Source organism: Misgurnus anguillicaudatus, chromosome 24, assembly GCF_027580225.2.
Source record: "Misgurnus anguillicaudatus chromosome 24, ASM2758022v2, whole genome shotgun sequence".
Classification (NCBI taxonomy): Eukaryota; Metazoa; Chordata; class Actinopteri; order Cypriniformes; family Cobitidae; genus Misgurnus; species Misgurnus anguillicaudatus.
The window spans coordinates 12,700,177-12,722,500 of NC_073360.2; the positions used below are offsets into that span (position 1 = coordinate 12,700,177).

The 22,324-nt window shown below is 38.1% G+C and overlaps 1 protein-coding gene across 4 annotated transcripts in view; it reads right to left on the reverse strand.

Annotated features, from left to right (window-relative positions):
• The window catches only part of dscaml1 (Down syndrome cell adhesion molecule like 1), a 157,012-nt gene that overhangs the window by 32,737 nt on the left and 101,951 nt on the right, over window positions 1-22,324 (reverse strand). For 3 of the 4 annotated variants that reach the window (XM_055196020.2, XM_055196019.2, XM_055196018.2), the window contains exons 8-17: window positions 16,267-16,539; window positions 12,021-12,302; window positions 9,690-9,809; window positions 9,376-9,552; window positions 5,222-5,427; window positions 4,984-5,080; window positions 4,698-4,826; window positions 4,224-4,391; window positions 1,628-1,698; window positions 1,296-1,536 (exon numbers count right to left, since the gene is read on the reverse strand). In XM_055196020.2, the coding sequence (XP_055051995.2) occupies window positions 1,296-1,536; window positions 1,628-1,698; window positions 4,224-4,391; window positions 4,698-4,826; window positions 4,984-5,080; window positions 5,222-5,427; window positions 9,376-9,552; window positions 9,690-9,809; window positions 12,021-12,302; window positions 16,267-16,539 (1,764 nt within the window). Of the gene's footprint in view, window positions 1-1,295; window positions 1,537-1,627; window positions 1,699-4,223; window positions 4,392-4,697; window positions 4,827-4,983; window positions 5,081-5,221; window positions 5,428-9,375; window positions 9,553-9,689; window positions 9,810-12,020; window positions 12,303-16,266; window positions 16,540-22,324 lie in introns of those variants that run through there. The other variant, XM_055196021.2, reaches the window with a different exon arrangement.

Below are 22,324 nucleotides of genomic sequence, written 5' to 3' on the forward strand. Positions count from 1 at the left end.
TGACCTAACCTGCATGCCTTTGGACTGTGGGGACCGGAGTACCCGGAGTAAGCCCACGCAGACACAGGGAAAATATGCAAACTCCATAACTACTTTACAAAGTGGCTTATTTGTATGAATTTGTATAAAGTAACAAAAAATGTATCATTATGAAGTTCTAAACGTAGGTTCGGGAGGAGCCTAAAACATTCAGTCCTGTCAATCATCCGGATAGCCTATTTAAGCGAGTTAATCTCCACGCCTTCCATTGACGATTCATCCGGCATCCCTCCTCCTCCCCAATTCTCCTCCTTTATGTTGCCTATTTCTCTCTCTGCTCAATGTTAAAAAGGGGGGATTTCTGAACTTGGGGCTCGAGCCGAGTCTCGGGTTCCAGCTCCCTCTGAGGACAGCAAGCCAAATTTTACTTTACCATCATTCAATAGACTGAATGCGCAGGCGAACTAGTGAAACTAGAAAAAGCAATAATGAAGCCCCAAACCAAAACCCAACTTCACTGATCTGAAAGCAGTGAAGAATTCATACGAGTAAGCCACCTTGTAAATTAGTTGAGACTTAACCTGAGATTGTGTTAGCTTGGCAAATTTTAAAAAAGCAACCACGGGAGAACCACGATAGCGGCATAAACAACTTCACTGGGAAAGCAATCTACAGTGTCAGAAGCACAAAAATGAGCTTTCCAAAAATAAGGATGGAGAAGAAAGACAGTGGGACAAAGGTGGGTGGAGAAGTGGAAGTTGGAAGATTGAGGGAGAGATAAATGAAAGAAAGGTGCTCTGAAAACGGAGTGGGAGCGGATAGGAGGGGAGTTGAAAGCCGGAGAGAGGGATCTGGAGGAAAGATGAAAAGAGAGAGACAATGCGCTCAGCTGCAGATAATTAGACTGGGAGGAAAAGCAGCGGATCAGGGAGAGGGGTCTCGGCAGACAGGCTAATTATAATTATTTTTCCTATGCTTGTTGTTATTACTATTATCCTTAACAGCATCAATATCACTGTCGCCGCAGTGACAGTGACACGCACGTGGATGAGGACCACAAGCCAGATACACTCTGTACAAACACACTGCAATGTTTGGATTTGTGTTATGGGATGGCCTCGTAAAACCGTATATAACCATGTTTATAAGACAGAGGGAACTTTCTGGATTGTAGCATAATAAGATCATGTGACAATGTAGCATGGGAATGTTTACAAAAGCGCTGAATACATCCTGGTTCACAAACTACTGGTGGACTATAGTAGGTAATACGCACCCACATACAATGTACATACGAGTGCAAACACGTTTCGTACCATCTTCAAGTGTAGTGGCATTGATCTCAGAGCTAGATGGCCCAGTTCCAGCCCGGTTGAATGCCTGGACCACCACACCATATTGAGCAAACTTTTTTAAGTTATCCAGGGTGTAAACTTCGCTGTCTCCTGTGGCTTTCATCTCTACTATGCTGTACTGGCCATTGCTGCCCGGCCCGTTCTCTCTATAACCGATCTGATAGCCACGGATCACTCCGTTCTGAAGCTCTTTCTTAGGTGCCTGAATGAAACAAAAAGAAAGAGATTTAAGTGTTAAGTGTTCTTGTTTTTTCTTAAAAATAAGGGACCTTTGGTAACATGAGAACATCTACCTTCCATGTGACGCGAATGCTCTGAGATGTCATTGGCTGTAGAATCACTTCCATGGGTGGCCCATCAGGAGCTGTGAGAAGATGACAATGGAGATCACATCACAACAGAAGAATATAAAACAAACTTCTTGATGTATTTCAAATATAATCTAGTTTATTGGTATATTTTTACATGAAACTTGTGGATGTTGAAAGGTGTACTATGTTACTTTAAGCAGGATATCTTGACAGAAATGCAATATAATATACATATATATTTTTAGTGATGTAAAAATGATTACCTTATTATTACCTTAGAATGAGCTATTTTTATCTACATACATCACTGTTCCTCTTACATCGAAGTTATAATAATAATAATATTTTATTTGTAAAGCACTTTTCACAGTTAAAAACAATCCCAAAGTGTTGCAACAAACGGACAAACTACAGAGTGTGTTTTTGTCTCTACGCTGTCTCAGACGATGACGTGTTTGTCCTGTGGCGGCTACCGTAGTTTATGTGTTTAGAAAAGGAGGGCTAATTTACATCTCACCACTAGATGGCGCTAAAATCTACACACATCATCTTTAAATGTAGAAAATGTAAATGTGTAATGTGGGTTTCTAGTGACATCCACACCTGTCAACCCTCCGGGATTCTCCCATATTTTACCATTTTTCCCTGCCATCATCCAGTTTAAACAATTCCCCGTATTTCTCCTGTATTTTTAGTCTTTCTATAAAAAAATCCCACTGGTCGTATTTAATGTTTGCTACAATCACCTCCGGTAAAGAAGGCGGCAGTATATCTGTAACATATCACTCAAACGACACCCGCAAATGAAAGGAGGATGACGAGCCGTCCGCAAAGTTAAAACCGCCACGTGCATTAGCGCGCACGTCTGCCCGCCAGCATACACAAACTCGCACATTTGGATGTGCAGTCTAATGCGTGTGCATTTTTTTTTTACTTTGCGTTTAGTGAAACAGCTGTTTGTGCTTTGCTGCTAAATCGGAAGGTGTTAAGGAATGCAACGTCTACGTGCATAATAAGTCACTTGCAGCTGCACGAGAGCCATACAAACAATAATACAAGGTATACACGGTAATAAATTACTCTCTTGGTTTTTTTGTCTTGCTTTCAGTACAGCGTTTCGAAATTGAGGTTGGTTGCAATTCGCAATCTCACCACTAGATGCCACCATACCTGTCAACATTGGGATTTGAAAATAAGAGAAATTTTCCGAACCCTAACAACACAACCCCCACCCACATTTTCATTACTACGCAATGTAATGTGTGGGTACACTACAGATTTTTTTCTTACTCCATTGGCAGTTTATTTGTGCTTGTTTTAAGCACAAATTCACTTAAATTGATATTTTTTGCTCATTAAGAAAATATATCTTGATTTAAGAATTGTTAGATATTTGTACTAAAAACAAGACAAAAATACTAAGAAAGTCATTTTTTGCAGTGTACCCATACATTTCCCTTACGTAGTAATAAAATGGGGATGGGGTTGTGGTGTAATGCTGCGTTCAGACCAGCCACGGAAGAGGCGTCAAGCGCGAGTTATTTCAATGTTAAGTCTATGTAAAGACGCGTTGGCGTCTTTTGAGGTCTCGTGGCGCGAATGAGGCATTTAGTGTCTAGTTCGCGCGAATGGTGCAAATTGAGCGTTGCCGCGGGAAATGCGCGAGATGAAAAATTTGAACTTTGGCGGAAAAACGCGCTGTTTTAAACATTCAGGAGCTTGCTCTAGTAGTGACGTGATTACAGGAAACGACAGAGTCGCAGAAGCCCCTCCCATGAAGCAAATTTCCGCGTGAATGTCTCGATGACTAGATTTCACCCGCAGGTTTCATGCGCGAATGAAGCGAGTAAACTCAAAATGTTCAAGCGGCAAACTAGACGCGGTAGACGAGAATTTGACGCCTCAAACTGGTGTGAAACCAGGGTTAGGGTTCGGGAAATTTCCCTTGTTATTAAATCTCAATGTTGACAGGTATATTGGCATCTAGTGGTGAGTTTGCGAATTGCAACCAACCTCAATTTCGAAACGCAATGAGAAGCTACAATAGCTGCCACAGGACAAACAAGTAATCGTCTGAGACAACGTAGTGACTGAATGCAAGAGCAGTTTTTCGTTTAGGGCTACTGTAGAAACAAAACGGCGACTTCCATGCAAGGAGACCCGCGGCTCATTGTAAGCTAATAAAAACAATACAGTTCATTATGTATACACCACTGATAGTATAGTTATGTATATTATATTGTATTTCTGTCAAGAGATCCTTCTAAAAGTTACACAATACACCTTTAATGATACGAAGGTTTGGACGTCACTATGTTGTCAACATGCTTTGTAAATTTATGATAAATTCAGAACCAGCTTAAACCAAACACACCAAAATACGTATCTAAATACTCTAGATTGCCTTTTTGGTAATGATAATAATCAATAAAAATATCATAAAAATCTATACAAACAGATATATTGTTATTGTAAATTGATTATTTGATACATTATTTGCCCAATTAGGATAATGTTCTTAAACTTCACGTCACAAAATCGCAATGCACACTTAGCGAACCAGATCCGAAATACGTACGTGCTTCTTCTGTACTGATGGTCAGCTCTTTGCTGGCTTGACTGCGACCGATTTTGTTGTAGGAGTACATGCGGATGCTGTACACAGACGCCGGGTGAAGCTCCACGATGTTGGCCTGGTTGTTGGTGGGCGAGATCTTACGAGTGGCGTGTTTCAGCTCCCACGGGTCTACAACAGGAATAAAAAATACAGACACATTCTTACATCACACCTCAATTCAGGCCGTTCCAGAACATTACGTTTGTTAGCATGCAAAAAGGACTGTTTACATGTAAAATGATATACTGTACACAGACGTACTGTACAAACAGAATAGGGCAAAACACCCGACTCTCACTGATGCAGAAATCCCATTCACATCCCATTCATTTGAGGTTTTCGCTACATATTTCTCTTGACACGCAAATACATATTTAATGCACGCTCACAATGTAATTCAGCCAAGCTTGAAATGGAAACAAAGCATTGGTGTACCAGATTTGTTCTTGTACTCGATGTCGTAGCTGGTTATGATGCTGTTGCCGTCGAACCTCTGCGTCCACCTCAGGTTCATGCTGCGATCTTTAACCTCTCGGACCTCCAGCTCCGGGGGATCAGGGGGTTCTGTGAACAAAACACTTGGACTTCAAACGGATGATGGAGATCAGATACACGGAGGAAAAGAGAGAGCGATACTAAAGAGTAAATTATTGATTTTGTGTCTCTGGATAAAGAGTATCATGTAAGATATGAGCGTGTAGTTCATGGGCATTTGTCTTGCCTTGCACCGTCAACTGGATAAGCCCACGGCCCTCGCCGTATGAGTTGATGGCATGGCAGGAGAAAAACACAGAGTCCCCACGCTCAGCCGGCTTCAGCTGTGGGAGGATAAAAAGCGTTTGAGAAGGTGAACTTTTTGTTGTTTTGCCATACAACGGTGATTTACGTGTAAGGCATATAGACAGATATACATACGTCAACATATGTCTACAGTACTTCTTTATGGGCTTGTGTCTCACCTTCAGCGTGGAGATGACTTCATCGCTCTTCTCGTTTGGGCTGGTGGTGATGGAGTAGCGAGGGTTGCGGTCGGGGTCGATGACGGTGTCGCCCCGCTCCCAGCGGATGATGATGGGATACTCGCCCCGGGCGGTGCAATTTAACTCCTTGTTCTGACCCTTTATGGCCATGGTGGTGTTCGGGTGGGATGTGATCATGGCTGGAACTGCGGGAGAAGAAGATATAAGACGAGGACATGGAGTAAATAAATAAAAGGAAAGTGAATTTTTAAAGCAAGCAGCCAGAGGTCAGTGTGAATTTAGCCCGACACCTGCCGTTCCAGTGAGCATTACAGTGTGTTTTTCTCTTCACCTCTTAAATCACTTTTCACACTCTCTCGCTCGTTCGCCCTCGAGTAACTCCTCTACAGTGCTTCCTCACACACTCACTCACACAATATCGATCTGAGGGGGGTTCCGCTGTTTTGTTTTCATCACTTATTCATTCCCTCCTCTTCCAACGAGTGAAACGGATAGAATTGAGGGAGTCAGAACAGAGGAACGATTTAATCAATAACACAAACACTGAATCACTGAGAGAGAGACTGACTGTTGGGCAAGAAATAGTCAGACTGTATAAACACAAAGCAGCTGATACCCATAGGCATTGTATGAAAATGTAAGAATATCACATAACCAGCAAGTCAAATTTATCCACTGCTTCAACCTATTACTACTCCAAAGTTATCCATCATAAAACTTATCAAGAATATAAATATGCCATAATTCACCCAATTACATTTTTCATTAAAAAATTATATTGGAAAGCACCTTTTAAAAGTACAAGTGTGTTTAAGCGTGCATAATTATATTATTTGTGACCCTGAACTACAAACCAGTCATACAGTAAGTAGCATTAATTGTAGCAAGTCAACAATACATTGTATGGGTCAAAATTATCAGTTTTATGGCAAAAATCATTAAAGGGACACTCCACTTTTTTTTTAAAGGTGCTCATTTTCCAGCTCCCCTAAAGTTTAACATTTGATTTTTACTGTTTTAAAATCTATTCAGACGATCTCAGAGTCTGGCGGTACCACTTTTAGCATAGCTTAGCATAATCCATTGAATCTGATTAGACCATTAGCATTGCACAAAAAATAACCAAAGTTTGGATATTTTTCCTGTTTAAAATTGGACTCTTCTGTAGTTACATCTTCTACTAAGACCGAAAAAAAATTAAAAGTTGCGATTTTCTAGGGCGATATAGTGAGGAACTGTAGCTCATTCTGGCGTAATAATCAAGGACTTTGCTGCTGTAACATGGCTGCAGCAGGCGCAATAACATTACGCAGCACCCGAAAATAGTCCCCTTTGTAACTTTCAATAGCTGGGGACTATTTTCTGGTGCTGCGTAATATCATTACACGATGTAACTACAGAAGAGTCAAGTTATTATTTTTTTAGCGTGATGCTAATGGTCTAATCAGATTCAATGGATTATGCTAAGCTATGCTAAAAGTGGTACCACCAGACCCGGAGATCAGCTGAATGGATTCCAAAAATGTAAAAATCAAATGTTTAACTCTAGGTGAGCTGGAAAATGAGCATATTTTTTTTAAAGTGGAGTGTCCCTTTAAGTAAAGATCATGTTTCATGAAGATATTTTGGTAACGCTTGACTAGGAGGGGTGTTCATAAGACTGACATGACACCTTCATAATCATGACATGTGTCATGAACATGAAGGAGATTTTATGCACATTTATGACAAATATCATTAAGTGTCATTTGTTTAATTATGTTATTTTTAAGCAAATATGACACTGTTTGAGATGTCTTTGTTATGACAACTTGTCATTAAATAATACATCATAACATGTCATGACAACTTGACATTACCAAGACAACATAACTGACCACTTTTTACCAGTAATACAAATTAAATGAAAAATAAAGTGTTAATACTCTGTCAAATAATATTCTTCATATTCATGAATATTCTTCAGTTCATAATGTTTTTTAAGTTTCCTCCATGTGTTTAACAAATAAAATCAATCATTCATTAATAACAATAATAATAATAATAATTAAAATTGATAAAATTTTATTTTATTGCATTTGGAGACCGATTCACCTTAAATTAAATGAAAACAATACAATCATGGGTTAAGCCATGCAGCCTTGGGTCCATATCACTGAAAAAACAATTAATTACATTACACTCATTAAATGTTTTATTCTTTTTTTTGTTCTATGTCAGAAAATTTCAGAACCCTCTGTGTGAGGAAGATCAAGTTCTGTTAGTTGTCAGTTTTTTATGTATTGTGCACATACATAAAGTTAAGTATGATCTTTTGACATGTCTGTTGCATTTTGTTAAGGTATTTAAAATTATTTGACAGAGTATTAACACTTATTGACATTTAAATGACAGTTTAATGTAATGTTAACATATAAAGCTAGGTAGTTTCTTAAGTTTGATAATTATTGTCATGTTTATGACAGATTTATGACAAATTATGATGTATTGGTTCATGTCAAGTTGTCATGACAAAGTCATCTTAAACAATGTCATCTTTGCATTAAAAATTACATAACTGAACAAATGACACTTAATGGCAGTTGTCATAAATGCGCATAAAATCTCCTTCATGTTCATGTCATGATTATGAAGGTGTCATGTCATTCTTAAGAACACGCCTTCAAAATAAAGTGTTACCGATATTTAGTAAATTTCCTACCATAAATATATCAAAAATGTATTCATCATTAGTAATGTTTTTTGCTAAGGACTTTAAATGTGATTTTCTCTATATTAAGATTTTTTTCCACCCTCAGATTCCAGATTTTCAAATAGTTGTATCTCGGCCAAATACAGTATTGTCCTATTCAAACAAACCATACATCAATGGAAAGCTTATTTATTCAGCTTATAAATCTAATAAATAAATAAATAATGACCCTTGTGACTGGTTTTGTGGTCCAGGGTCACATTTAGTATCTTAGTAACTGTGAAATCCAAGGTAAAGTCTCATAATCTAATTATGATATTTGGAAGATCAACGTTTGATTTCAGGCATTGATTTTATCTTTGACATGATCTTACTCAGTCAAAATTAAAGATATCAAGGTTATATTTTCACAGAATGTTCTTGGATGATTTTATGTAGAAAACAATAAATCACAAACAATGACATTAGCTTGGTTTTCACAATTTATATTACTACTCCATTAAATGATAATAAAAATTCATTTTTGGTTCATTACATTATTCGTAATGGAAAATGTGCACAATTGTTTGTGATTGTGACAGCACAATGCAAAATTCTTCTTAGTCTTAAAAACAGGCTCCATTTTCTGTTTGCATCTGATTATTTTGTGGTAAAATATACCATTACTTGGAACATGCCGGCTGTGTGTTAATGATCAAACCCGTGCATGTTAGCTTCATTGCGTCCCGGACTGTAACTCAAGCCTGGGGCGGTGTTGTGTGGACGGCAGTTTTCTGCACTCTACATTAATGCGAGAAATCAATATTATGGACGTGTGCAGAACAGATCGTGTGTCTGATCTAACGATCAGTCATGAGATGGCCTTACAGATTCCCTTGTAATATACTATTAATCTAAATCAGCTTGCTTGGACTCGAATCTGCTGTTTTGATCCCGTTATTGAGAGCTCTTCACTTACAGACACACACAGATACGCCTGGGTCCTACAGTATATATCTTGTATTTCTTGCTTCACTATAAGTGATATATCATAACCTGGGTCGTTAGTTTGAGTGACGAACTGTGACAGGTGCAAGTGTATGTGTGCTTTGTGTGTGCGCGCAGGGGTTCTGTGTCCACCCGAGCATCTCAAAACCTTCCCGCAGGCATCGGTCTGAGACGTAAAAGCCCATCTGAGGGCCTTTCTTAAACAAAGACCTCAAGCACACACCATTACAAACCATACCAGCCAGTGTAGGTCAAATCGTATTCGATCTTTAAATCTGTTGCATCTAAAAGTACTGATCTTGTCAAAATGGATGCAATGGCAGCAATACACTATAATGTTTGTTGATTTTTTTGTTCTGGTCACATATAATGTATCATATACTGTAAAGCACAGGTACAGTACAATTTTGTGGATTTACGCAAACAGAGTTGATATGAGAAAGCTCAGACACACTTTTTACGGTGAGCATCATGCTTTTGCTGATGTCAGAGCCCACTCCATTGCTGGCCTGGCACAGGTAATAACCTCGATCCTCCTCCAGTACATGACGAATCAGCAGGGAACCGTTGGACAAGATCTGGATGCGACCCGTAAGTGGAACCGGGTGGTACTGCTGGGGGTTCCCGATACCTGAAGAACCATGAGAAGAATTTGGTGGTGTTAGATTTAGAGCACTTGAGATTAAACAACCAAGTTAATGGTCCATTACCGAATCATGGAAAACAAATGATGTTTCTTTAATATGGTAAAGTGACTTAAGATAGTACCTTTGGCATGTTTCCAAACAACTTTGGGTGGAGGGTATCCTTCCACAGAGCAGTTCAGGACCTCCGATTTGCCATAGATCCCATCCTGGTTGTTGGGTTGAACCCGGAAACGGGGAGGTACTAGGAAAAACAAGAGTCAAGAATGCTGTTTTATGAGGACATGGACATATTTGACATCAACTGAAAACTACTGATAAACGTTTAACATTACAATTTGGTAAATTCAATGTTAAGTGGTTTTCACAAGTCACCTACGAATAATTCCAGTCAAACAAACAAAGCCTTTAAAGGGACACTCATTTTCAAGCTCCACTAGAGTTAAACATTTGATGATCTCCGGGTCTGGCGGTACCAGTTTTAGCATAGCTTAGCATAACCCATTGAATCTGATTAGACCATTAGCATCGCATTAGCAGGGCCCAAAAATAGTCCCCTGCTATTGAAAGTTACCAAGGGCACTATTTTCGGGTGCTGCGTAATATCATTACGCCTGCTGCAGTCATGTTACGGCAGCAAATTCTTTGATTATTACGCCAGAATGAGAGTATAGTTCCTAGCCATATCTGACTAGAAAATCACAACTTAATTTTACATTTGGTCTTAGTACACGATGTAACTACAGAAGAGTCAAGTTTTAAATAAATAGGAAAAATATCAAAACTCTTTGGTCATTTTTGAGCGTGATGCTAATGGTCTAATCAGATTCAATGGATTATGCTAAGCTACGCTAAAATTGGTACCGCCAGACCCAGAGATCAGCTGAATGGATTCCAAAATGGTAAAAATCTAATGTTTAACTCTAAGGGAGCTGGAAAATGAGCATATTTTTTTTTTAAAGTGAAGTGTGCCTTTAAAGCGATAGTTCGCCCAAAAATTAAAATGACCCAAAACTTTACAAAGAAAGTAACTAGCTTCCGGTAGTTACACCATCTTGGACTTCTCTGCATACAGGAGAGAGACTCAACATAGTTAGCTAGTTATTTTCGTTTGTAAAGTTTTAAATATGGATATTTATCTTACAACATCGCATCAATTACCCTTAGAAGGCCTTTATTTATGCCCCTGGAGCTGTATGACTTACATTTGCAAGGGTGCACATTCTTTTGGCTTCAAGGTTGTAGACCCCATATTAAACCGGAACTGGTAATGCGATGCTAATTGTCTAATCAGATTCAATGGATTATGCTAAGCTCTGGAATGATTTACCAAATAATGTTCGAGTATCAGACACAGTCGATCAATTTAAAGCTAAACTTAAGACATTCTTCTTTAACAAAGCATTCACATAAAATGTCCAGTAAATGTACTTATCCCGCAATAGTTAGTTTTTCTAGAACAAAGCACTCACATACCTCATATTGGGTAATATACTTATGCCGCAATAGTTAGCCTGTCTGGAACCGAGCTGACTTAAACCACTATACTGTATGAAACTTGCATTACATGTGAACAGCCCCTATGCTAATAGGATTTTGTTTCTCTCTCCCTGTCTCGTCCTCAACCCTGAGGACAATGAGACAAACAGACCCAGTTCCTGCAACCGTGAAGGTCATCACATCGTTGATCTACTGACCGTCCTTCTACGAGATGACCAGCCGATGCCTGACCAGCGACCACCGGCGGAACCATATAAATATATATGTATCTCTCTCAAGGGTTTTTTCCCTCCTAGGAGTTTTCCCCCTGGACTAGCCAGGAGGGTTTTTCTCCTAGGGGTTTTTTTCATCCCCTGGAGAGTCTGCCACCTTTGGCTTAACTTACTACTTTACTGTATACGTTACATTATTACTATGCTCGTTTTTCTATGCTTTTCATAGATCTATTAATGTAAAGCTGCTTTGAAACAATTAACTATTGTGAAAAGCGCTATATAAATAAAATTGAATTGAAAATATTGAATTGAATTGAATTAAACCGGAATATTAAAGCTTGGAAGAGCTAGGACATTTTCAAAAATAACTGATAATGTGTTCTTCTGAAAGATGATGGACATATATCTCAGATGGCTTGAGGGTCAGTAAATAAAGGAGAAACTAAAATTAGTGGAAAATGATACATTGATAGGAACAATGTACCTTATCCCTACCCATTTTCTTCTCTACCTAAAATCTTAATCTAGAATACATGATGATAAACCAGAAATTTGGGATACTGTACTTGATAAAGTAACTCTGACCCAAGAAGGACTTTTTCCTGGATTACATCTTTTAGTTCTTGGATAAAAAATCTGATTGGAGGATTGTAATATCATTTCAGGACCAACAAGGATGTTGATCAAGAACATATCCTACATGGCGAAATCTTGCTATATGCTCACTCTCTAGTGCTCACCTGTTACTATAAGCTGTCTTTCTGAACTGACAGTGGCCGCGTCATTGCTGGCAATGCAGGTGTAGTTTCCATTGTGCTTCAGTGAGACTTTGGAGATCTGCAGGGAGCTCATAAATTCCTTGGTCTCAATGGTGACCCCGGACGTTCCTGACACAATCTCCTGGCCGTCCTTTCTCCAGGTGATCCGGATCGGCATGTCTCCGGACGACACCACACACGCTATATACATCAGCTTGCCGATGGAGGTGGGAGGGAAGTCGAAGGGTTGGATGAGCGGTGGAACTGAGGAAGACAGAGGGCTCAATATTAAAATTCGAACACTTCCATGATCTGCAATGTTATCCTGACCCTCATCACCCTTCAAAACTACACGCACATACACTCGCATCCCACCCTTCCAGCCCATAATAGCTGCTCTAATTAGAGCCCGATTGGCATGGGGAATAATGGCATTGCCATGGAAACAGAGGTGGGGGGCTCCATTGGAGACATCTGGGGGATTTAATCTGGGGCTTGTTAAAATTCAGCTAATTAAATCAGAGACATGACAAGACAGGCAGTGCACTATAGCGACTTCACACTGAAGTCAGTGTTCTGTTGTACCGGTACACACATACGCACGTACAAACACACACTGGACCTCGCTGTCTTAGCGGTTTCGTCCCTTTGTATAGACACACATGGACAAGATTCAAAACCTAACATCAGTGTGGCTTCCCTTTTATTTACATTTAACATACTGCAAATTACAGCCCCCCCAGCACACAAACACATGCTAAGTACGCTGTGTAATTGAGGAGTGGTTGTAATGCTGCAGAAGGTCTGTAATCCTGTTAATCAGAGGTTATTAGCATTGTGCTTTCTCTTGTGATCTTTGTGCCAGTGGAGGGGAAACCTAAGCACACACTCACTCCACCACAACACGCCAATACACACCCGAGTTAACACCACTTGATAAACTTTAGTAAAGGTGACATTTGAAAGATAAACTATACTACGATGGGTGGTTTTGCATTGAGGCAGCGTTTTGTATTTAATTAAACTATAAACCTTTAATGGTGGACTTGTTTCTAAAATCATATACAGTACACACAATAAAGGTGCTTGAAAGGTTCTTCACAGTGATGCTATACACTGTAAAAAGTCATTCTGCAGGCTTGTAGATTTGATGAAATTGAATATGTAAACTTTATTTAATAAAATAAATTTCATGTAGTTTGTTATTTTTTTTGTGTTAAAATTCTTTAAAAATGACTGGAATAAAAACAACTTATTGTTTTTGTGAAGGATTTAGCTATTCTTATTGTGTATCTGCGCATGGAGCGAATGCTGAATAAATCCAACGTAATATTAATCAGCTGTTTTAAATTAAAAAACATTCCGGGTTGATATGCAGGTCGTGAGCGCTGAGCAGACGGATTTAGGAAATATTTTTGTTATTGTGTCAAAATTCAAAGTTTTGAAAGCATTTCAGTCGAGAATGTATGTTTTTTAAACAAGAATCTGCAGTAGGTTCATAAAGATATCGCCTATTTAAACATTTCTTTCGAGTTTTTGGCGATGGGAGCTCCAGATAATTCGCTCTGCGAATATATATACGGGACAACGACGCCTCACCTCAGCCAGTCTCTCTGAAAATCTCCGCTGGCTGTGACGTCAATGTAGTGTTTAAACTGTGGATAAAATTCATTTCGGGTAAATTTAACGGGCAATCTTTGGTCTTATAAGTCTATAAGCAGGGTTTCTTTGTATAATTTGTTTGTAATTTGTAAATATTAATTACAATAAGGATTAATATGAACTGGGTTTGGACGTAACTTCAGCTTTAGGACCCAGGAGGTCGCATATCTAGGATGCATTCGTCGATTCGCATGCTGCGATTGGTGGTCCAGATGCAACTCATTTTGAGTGACAGAAAAACTGACCAATCATACTGTTCCTCTGAATGGGTGGGTTCTCTTATCACTAACTCTCATAGATATGTATCATGTATGTATCTATTATGACAAATTCTGCTCGCTCGCTCACTAGAATTTTCCCGTGGAAAACATGAACCATTGCTGACTGAATTGGTTGACAAAGGCGTCTTACTGGAGTACAGTATCATTACTGAGGGGAAATATAACAAATATTAATTTAATTCCACAAAAGGTGAGTAAGAAATTAAATGTATAAGTTGTCTTTTTAAAATGTTTACGCTTTCTACATAATGTAAATTGAAAATTTATTATTATTATTATTAATTTTGCGACCTATTATCTAAATTGTGTGTTCATGAAGGCCTGAGGCAACGTGAAACATTGAGGAAGAACTTTATTCACAACAAAAGGTGAGGAATATTATTAAATAAATATATTGTACATATTATATTGTGTATATAGTGTATGTGTGTGTATATACACATGTGAGTTACTTGGTTAACAAATAAATATGTGACTATCCTATCGTGTGACAGAAACATTTACACACTGCACCTTTAAATAAATTGATTGCAACAACTTACCTTAAAAAAATTGAGTAAATTGAATGAATAATTTTTTCAGTGTAATATGTGCCTATAAATGGGACGACAACACGTGCTTGCTTATTGCACATATGGATGCGCAGAAGCAATTTTTTTTTTATTATTGAAAAATAAAAAAATCAATTTACAGGACTTTAAAAGGTGTGAAGCTGAGATTAGCTGCCATAAGAGCTGCTTATCCTGCAGCCTGTTATAAGTAAGCAGATTTTTTTGCTTTTAAAAAGTACTAATATTGCATTTATTTAGTTTTTTTTAAATGCTACCCCATAGATTTATTGTATATGATGACTTTGTACCTTTGGATATGGTTAGTTGGTGAACCATTTTTCATAATAGGATACTTTTATCAAAACACTGTCCCAGGTGCTAAAGCGTTTTGGCGCTTGCAATGATTGTAAATTCTTTATCTACGGTTTGTTGCAAATAAAGTATTTTAGAGTGCAAACCTTTTTGTACATTTGTAAACTAATCTTGTAAAAATACTTTTTAAGATTACAGTGATCATGCATCCATACTTTTCAGCAATTAAAACCATGCTGATTTTACTTATTACTCAATGGCTACAAACAAACAAAAAGAACCAAAGCATTTATTACAAAAATTGTTTTTTTTACATTAATCTTAAACCGCCTACAAATTCTGTCATGTAAATAGGGAATCCGCCATGGCGCAAGTGCAACTGGCTTTTTATGGGAATGGGAGATGAGACTCTCATTGGTATATTGCACGCTACTCCCAAAACACACCCATTATTTATTATGAGAATAGGAACAACCCTTTTAGACAGTGCACCAGGCGCATAAACCAGGTTCCCGCCAGTAAACTAGGGAAAGTGCACTTTAGGCAATTCGTTTAGATCCTTTAAGCAGAGCCCAAAATGTTGATCAAACTTGTGTAGTCAAAAACTCTATTTTTGAAATTGAACTATGTCCAGCTGGTGGCAAGTGTGTATTTGTGCGTATTTCTGCTGCGCAGACTAATCTATGTGAAGTTCTGCAATATAGCGATAGTAAGCACTAGACTTGAAACTCTTTCGAGTTCATTTGATGTCATAGGCTGGTAAATCTGCGCAAAGCTGCTGAAGTTTAACACCAATGTAATGAAAGAATGTGAGGACAATACATTGTCATAAAGAAAGTCATTTAACTATAGTTTAGTTTTTTACACGTTTGTTGATTTTATTGGACAATAATATTTTTGTAATTTAATTTGTTCAAATGCCTGTTCAGGCACTAAGGTCGCATGTTTTACCATGTTTTACTGTCACTGTTAAAAAAAAACTACATGTATTCATCTGCTACATGTGATGTTGAACAGGTGACGCGTGGTATCTGTTTATCTATTCTCTTCATAAATAAAAACCAAATTTTAACTTACAGTATATGCTCATAAATAAGTATAAATGAAACGACAATGAACACAAACAACAGCTATTAATTATTATCATTTAAATATTACCGGATAATAATTTATTATGGCATAATTTTTACGACTCTGTCCGTCAGGGTCAGTAAAATATTCTGTATGATATTTCAGACCTGGTGTGAGGGAGTTCTAAAAGATGTGGTCCTTTAAAATGTTGAAATGGTTTACATACCAGAAATATGCAATTGGTGTATTATAGGACCTTATTGAAATGTAGACCAAACACACAACAAGGTAATCTGGAAAGCTTTTGACTTTTTGGGTGTTCCACTTCAATCATTAACAGCGGATGCTAACCTTTCACAGTGACGTGGACAGTCTGGCTGATGGAAAGCTGGGGTTGGATGAGCACGCTGCACAGATACGCTCCTTCGTCCATACCTTTCTGCACATCGCTCAGTTTTAGAGTGCCGTTTTCGTACACCACCTGACGATGGTTGTCTGGCAACAGCATTCCTTCTTTATACCACTTGATAGAGTAATAAGGGTAGCCGATCACACGACAGTTTATGAAGGTGTTGCGACCGGCCACGGCTGTGATGTTCCGCATGGCACGGATACTGGGAGAACCTGCAGGATAGAGAATAAAAAGGGAGAAAGAGAGGAAGAGAAGAAAAAGTAAAGCGAAAGAGGGAGAAGATGCAGAAAGTGGTAAAAGTAGAGGATTCAAGAGAGAACAAGAGAGTCATAGAGGAAAGTTTGGATGGATATTTGGGGTATAGAAAGGAGAAAAGTGGGCGGAAGAGAAAGGAAGAGCGAGTGATGAAGAAGGAGGGGGGTTAGAATGCCCTTGATGTTTACAGCAGAGATTGTGGTGTAGTTTGTCTATTATTTTGTGCATCTATACGTTCAATGTGTCTGGTATCATATCATTAATCTTTATCTGTAGCTTGGCACAAAGTTTGCCATTGTATAAATACAGCCTGTACAAAAGTGCATGTACTGTAAGTGTATGTGTAGCTTATTACGCCAAGCTGAAGCATTTATTTAACAACAAGTTATGTGTGGTGTAATATTAACAATACAATAAAACCTAAGGTGTTTGTGTAGACACAGTAAAAGAAATTCAACATCACATTTCATTGCAACATCCCAAAACACATATACATAGGAGGATTGAGGATTGTGAGAGCAGAATCCATTGAAATGATTTAGCAATTATGCTAGTCTGCTAAACCACTAACTCAAAATTTTCTAAATGTCTTAATAGCTTTACAATTGTAATGCTATACAATAACATTTTGTCTTAGTCAGCAGTAGTCTGAAGGTCACCAATGCATTTTTTATTCATTTGTTGTCACCGCAACGCATCACTAAACACTTTTGTTATGTCAATAACAGCATGTAAACAATATAACATAGTGCCGCAGGATGACGTTATTTTTGTAGGCAAAACCCAAAAGCGAGTTAGCATTTTAGCACTTCCAGTTCCACTGTCCATGAAGTCATTGGGTTTTTTGAATGGGGGTTCGGTTAAAGGGACATTCCACTTTTTTAAATTATGCTAATACCGACAAAAAATTAATAGTTGCGATTTTCCAGGCAGATATGATTAGGAACTATAATCCCCTTGGTTACTTTCAATAGTATTCAATGGCAATACTTTTTTTGGGCACTGTGTAATATCACTACGCCTGCTTCAGCCATGTTACATCAGCAAAGTCCTTGATAATTACGCCAGAATGAGAGTATAGTTTCCAGCCATATCTGCCTAGAAAATTGCAACTTTTAATTTTATGTCGGTCTTAGTACACGATTGTAACTACAGAAGAGTCAAGTTTTAAATAGGAAAAATATTGAAACTCTTTGGTTATGTTTTAGTGCGATGCTAATGGTCTAATCAGATTCAATGGATTGTGCTAAGCTATGCTAAAAGTTCTAGCGCCAGACCTGGAGATCAGCTGAATGGATTTCAAAACTATAGTTTCCCACAATATTTTCACTCTTTATTCTACAACATAAAACACACCAGTAATACCCCCACTCTGGACTTTTAAAAGCTTTTACGTCTAAAAATGGCGGTTGCTAACAAGCTGCTACATGGGACTACGAGATTGTCTGGAACTTTAAACATGGATCATGGGCACAATTCCCAACAAAGATTCATCGACAGCGTATCAGGGAACATGCTTTTAAATGTTTTTAATAAAGTTTGAAGAGTTGTCGAAAGCGTGGTGGTGATGATGTTGCAGTCGAGCCACCGTGTGTAGTCTGCTTGTAGCCTAAGGATAGCTTGTTATTCGAAAATGTATACAAATCTTGTTGGATGAAATGTGTAAAGCCCAATCCCATTTCAACCCCTACATTTTCCCCTACCCCTTCAGTAAGTGCATTCACGTAAAGGGCTAGGGATGTCTGAATTGTCTTAGAGAAAGTGGGAAGCCCTTCAAACAAAGATTTTTCTGAACTTCAATTCAAACTAAGGGGGACAAAATTTTCCAACATGGCTGCTCATGCAAGTATAATTCAAGTCTTTTTCACATCAATAACGTTTTAAATGGCAAATAATCATTTGTTTTATGTTACATTCAATCTTGTGTTCATATTTATGTTCATAGTTTAAAGAAACGTTAAGAGCCTCCAGAACGCCATTGCTTCCCGAACACGATTGCTTCCCGGTTTGCCCTGACTGAACGTGTCCAGGTTCCTCCGGTCTGATCGTGCCCCGTTGCTTCAGATTTCTAGTCCACTACAGAGATGGCTAATAGACGGAGGGGGATTGCCAACAGAGGGGTGTTTGGTGTGCTGCTTTTAGCAAAAAAGTCAAGGGCCACTTTTTAGCCTGTAACCTAATAAACTTATGTGACGCGGCATCTTTGAAATTTGTGATAAACATTGCATCAACATTGATGTAGGACGCATGATGACGTCTGCCGGTGTAGTAGTGATTCCCATTTCTTAGGAGAATATTTTAACCCTTTCCACTCCAATCCAAAAGTCTATGGAAAAATTAATAGGCTCTTTAGTGAAGAAACCAGTGTACCGCTAACTTCCGGGTTGTACGCCATTCTTGCTATTTTTTATGTTTTATTGACGCTTTATTAATGCTAATCACTGTCAGAGTGTAAAGCATTCTCTTAATATCATGTCGTTCCAAACCTGTATCCTGTTATTTTCCCCTGGGAATAAAAATAAATTTAACGCTCCTCTTTTCTATTAAGGACAGTTCTGTTAGGGTTCATAAGGTATCATAAGAGCAGTCTGTACAACTTGCGCTTTATATTCCAGACTATTAGACTATTTGTTAAAAACAAAGAAGAAACAAATAAAGTCGTTATTCCCTGATAATATTGTCATTAAGGTAATTCCTCACCCAAAGTTGAACTCAAGAATAGGAACTTAAAAAGAGCGACTCATTCATGAATTGTTCATTTACTGATTTGATTCTCTAGATCAACTCGCTGACTCAGATATATTGTTCTTGTGTTAAAAGCTTACTGGACAGAAAGACTGTCAGTAAATAACACAGTAATTTTATGGCCCATAAGCACTATGAATGTAGTACATACTGACTAGTTATTGATGCTTTTCGTCACTTTTGTGGGTTTGAACTGCTGTTGTATGGAAAAAAGAAATTAAATTTTTTTTCTGTTGTATTCCAAGACAGAAAAAACAACATAACACAGATTATATGACATGAGGGTGAGTAAATAATGACAGCTAGTTTTAATTTTAGGTACATTACTCCTTTCGTGAAAAGCTGCTTTGAAAAAAAGTGCTACATAAATAAAATAAACTTGAAAATTAAAACTTTATTGCAATTTGATTTCACGAACACCTTCCAAATTTTGATAATAAGCCCAATCTGTTCAATAAATGAAAGGTTTATTCATTTGTGTTGTTTTAGGAAAAAGTGATTTTCTTTAGGATTCTGCTCTCAGCTCACACACAAGGATGGAGGGGTGTATGGATAGATGGATGAATGGAGATGAATGGAGAAACACTGTGTAGATGTAAATGGCTGCAAATAGAGCAACCACAGATTTCTATAAAGTGTATCTGTTTAAAGTAGATTTAAGAAACCCTAACATACAACATGCAACTTTTTATAGGTGCATAAATCTAAAGAGTAATTGATCAAACAATTCAGGGTCACTTAAAGTCCCCATGAAATGCAAATTTTGGACCAAATTTAAGAATTGGGATAAAGTACGGAGACAGTTCTGAACACTGATTTAAATGTATTTGGCCGATAACTGATTTTTGTTTATTTTTAACCTAAAAGTTACAGATTGTTGTATTTATAGTACTCTTAAAATCTTTCAAAGAAGGTCTTCGACCAAGAAAGGTTGAGAACCCACGGAGTAGAGGAATCAAGTGGAAAGAGGAACCAGAAGAACAAGAAAATGGAAAAGGACATTTTGTTTGGCTCAAAATGGAGGGCGGATCCGTTTATAAACGCAACAAGCGCGTCGATGGGGCATATGGAGATTTTATGCACACAGATATTCTCCTTTCTAACAACCCACTCCTCATCCCAACGTCTCTCTCTTCTTCTGTAGCTCAATCTCTCTTTTTCTCTCGGCTCAGCGTGCATTGTGCTTTGAAGTCACCGCTCTGACAAGTCAACCCTGATGTATTATTCAAGAAGACTGTCACACAGTATCCCCCCTTCTCTCTTCTTCACAGTTATTCACTCGCTCTCATTCTCCTTCTCACTATTTCTTTTGTTCTCAAACATAATATATGAATGTATGAACTTAGATAAGGATCCAGGCAGGAAGTGAGCGCTACTATTGTGCCGTTCACAGGAAGAATGGGTCTGATTGCTCACGAGTGTCTGTTTTCGTTAAATATTGTGTTGTGAAACTATCGTCTCAAAAATAAATGGTGATAGGAGCACCGTTCCAAAATCGAACAAGATGCCTTACATCGGAGACTGACTTGTAGGGCAGTGTTCGAACTCTCATAAAACTACATAAGTGACCAGTTTTCAATGTTTTGTGTAACTTATATGCGGCACACAAATAGTGAGACCCAACTAAGAGTTCATTTCAATAGAGTTTGACATTAGCATGTTGCTAAGCTAACAGGACTACACTGTGATACGAACAATGCACACAAAATATGGGGGGAAATTATCAATTTTAATAAGACTGGCCTATTTTGATCAATCCTAAGCTTATTATCAGCAACTGATTAATAAAAAGACAATTCTGGGATTGTCTTTACAACAAAGCATACATGCAATGCTAACCCCACAATTTTGCCAATGCGAGATATCTTACATTTACATTTTTTTATGTATTATAGCAGACACTTTTATTTCTACAATCGACAAATAAGAGCGCATTTAAGTCAATATTCCTATGAACACCTATAAGGGCAGTTTCTCAGACAGGGTTTATATTAATCCAGAACCAGGCCTTATTATATTAGGACATTTAAAGGTGCAGTGTATATTTTTTAAAAGGATCTCTTGACAGAAATGCAAAATAATATACAAAACAATATTATCAGGGGTGTATAAAAACCTTTTTATAATGATCCATTATGTTTTTATTACCTTAAAATGAGATGTTTTATCTACATACACCGGGGGTCCCCTTACGTGGAAGTCGCCATTTTGGGCCGCCATGTTTCTACAGAAGCCCTTAACGGACAAACTATTTTTACTAAGTTGTTGATGACATGTTTTTCCAGTGGCGGCTACCATATGCGTTTCAAAAGCGAGGGGCACTGAGCCGTTGTTTGCAATTCGCAACCTCAGCAGTCTAAAATTTACACACTGCACCTTTAAGTAGTTTTTACATACATACATACCTTACAAAAACAATACTGCTGTGCATCTTGAAACAAAACAATAATAATGATGTAAATATGTCAGTGCAAGATTCAGCTATCTTAAACAAGAATTTTAGTCTGGGATTAGGATAAGCCTTGTCCGGAAGACCGCCCTTTTATGCCTTAAATGCTGCCTATGTAGATAGTTCACTAAGATTTGGAACAGACCAAGGGTGTGTGTCAAAGTCATTGCTGTCAGTTTGCATGAGTATACTGTATTAGTCAGGCGGTAGTGTTTAAAGACTATATGAGCGTGTTCATGAATGTTGGTGTATGTGTATGACTGTGGCTCATTCTCACACCAATGATTGTTCTGGCATGTCTACTTAAAGCAGACAGATATGTCATAACTGAACATTTCAGAGAGTGAGAGAGAAAAGAGATGAGATTGGAGAGGTTGAATTCAACAGGCCTGTCAACATGACTCAATTTCAGTCATAGACTGCTTTCAGACGGCACGCCCACAAACCGCCCACATTTTTTTACTGACTGTCTAATGGATATTGCACACAGGACTGGACAGTACTTTTTGATCTTGCAAGCTCTTGTCTGATTGGCTGACAATAAAGCT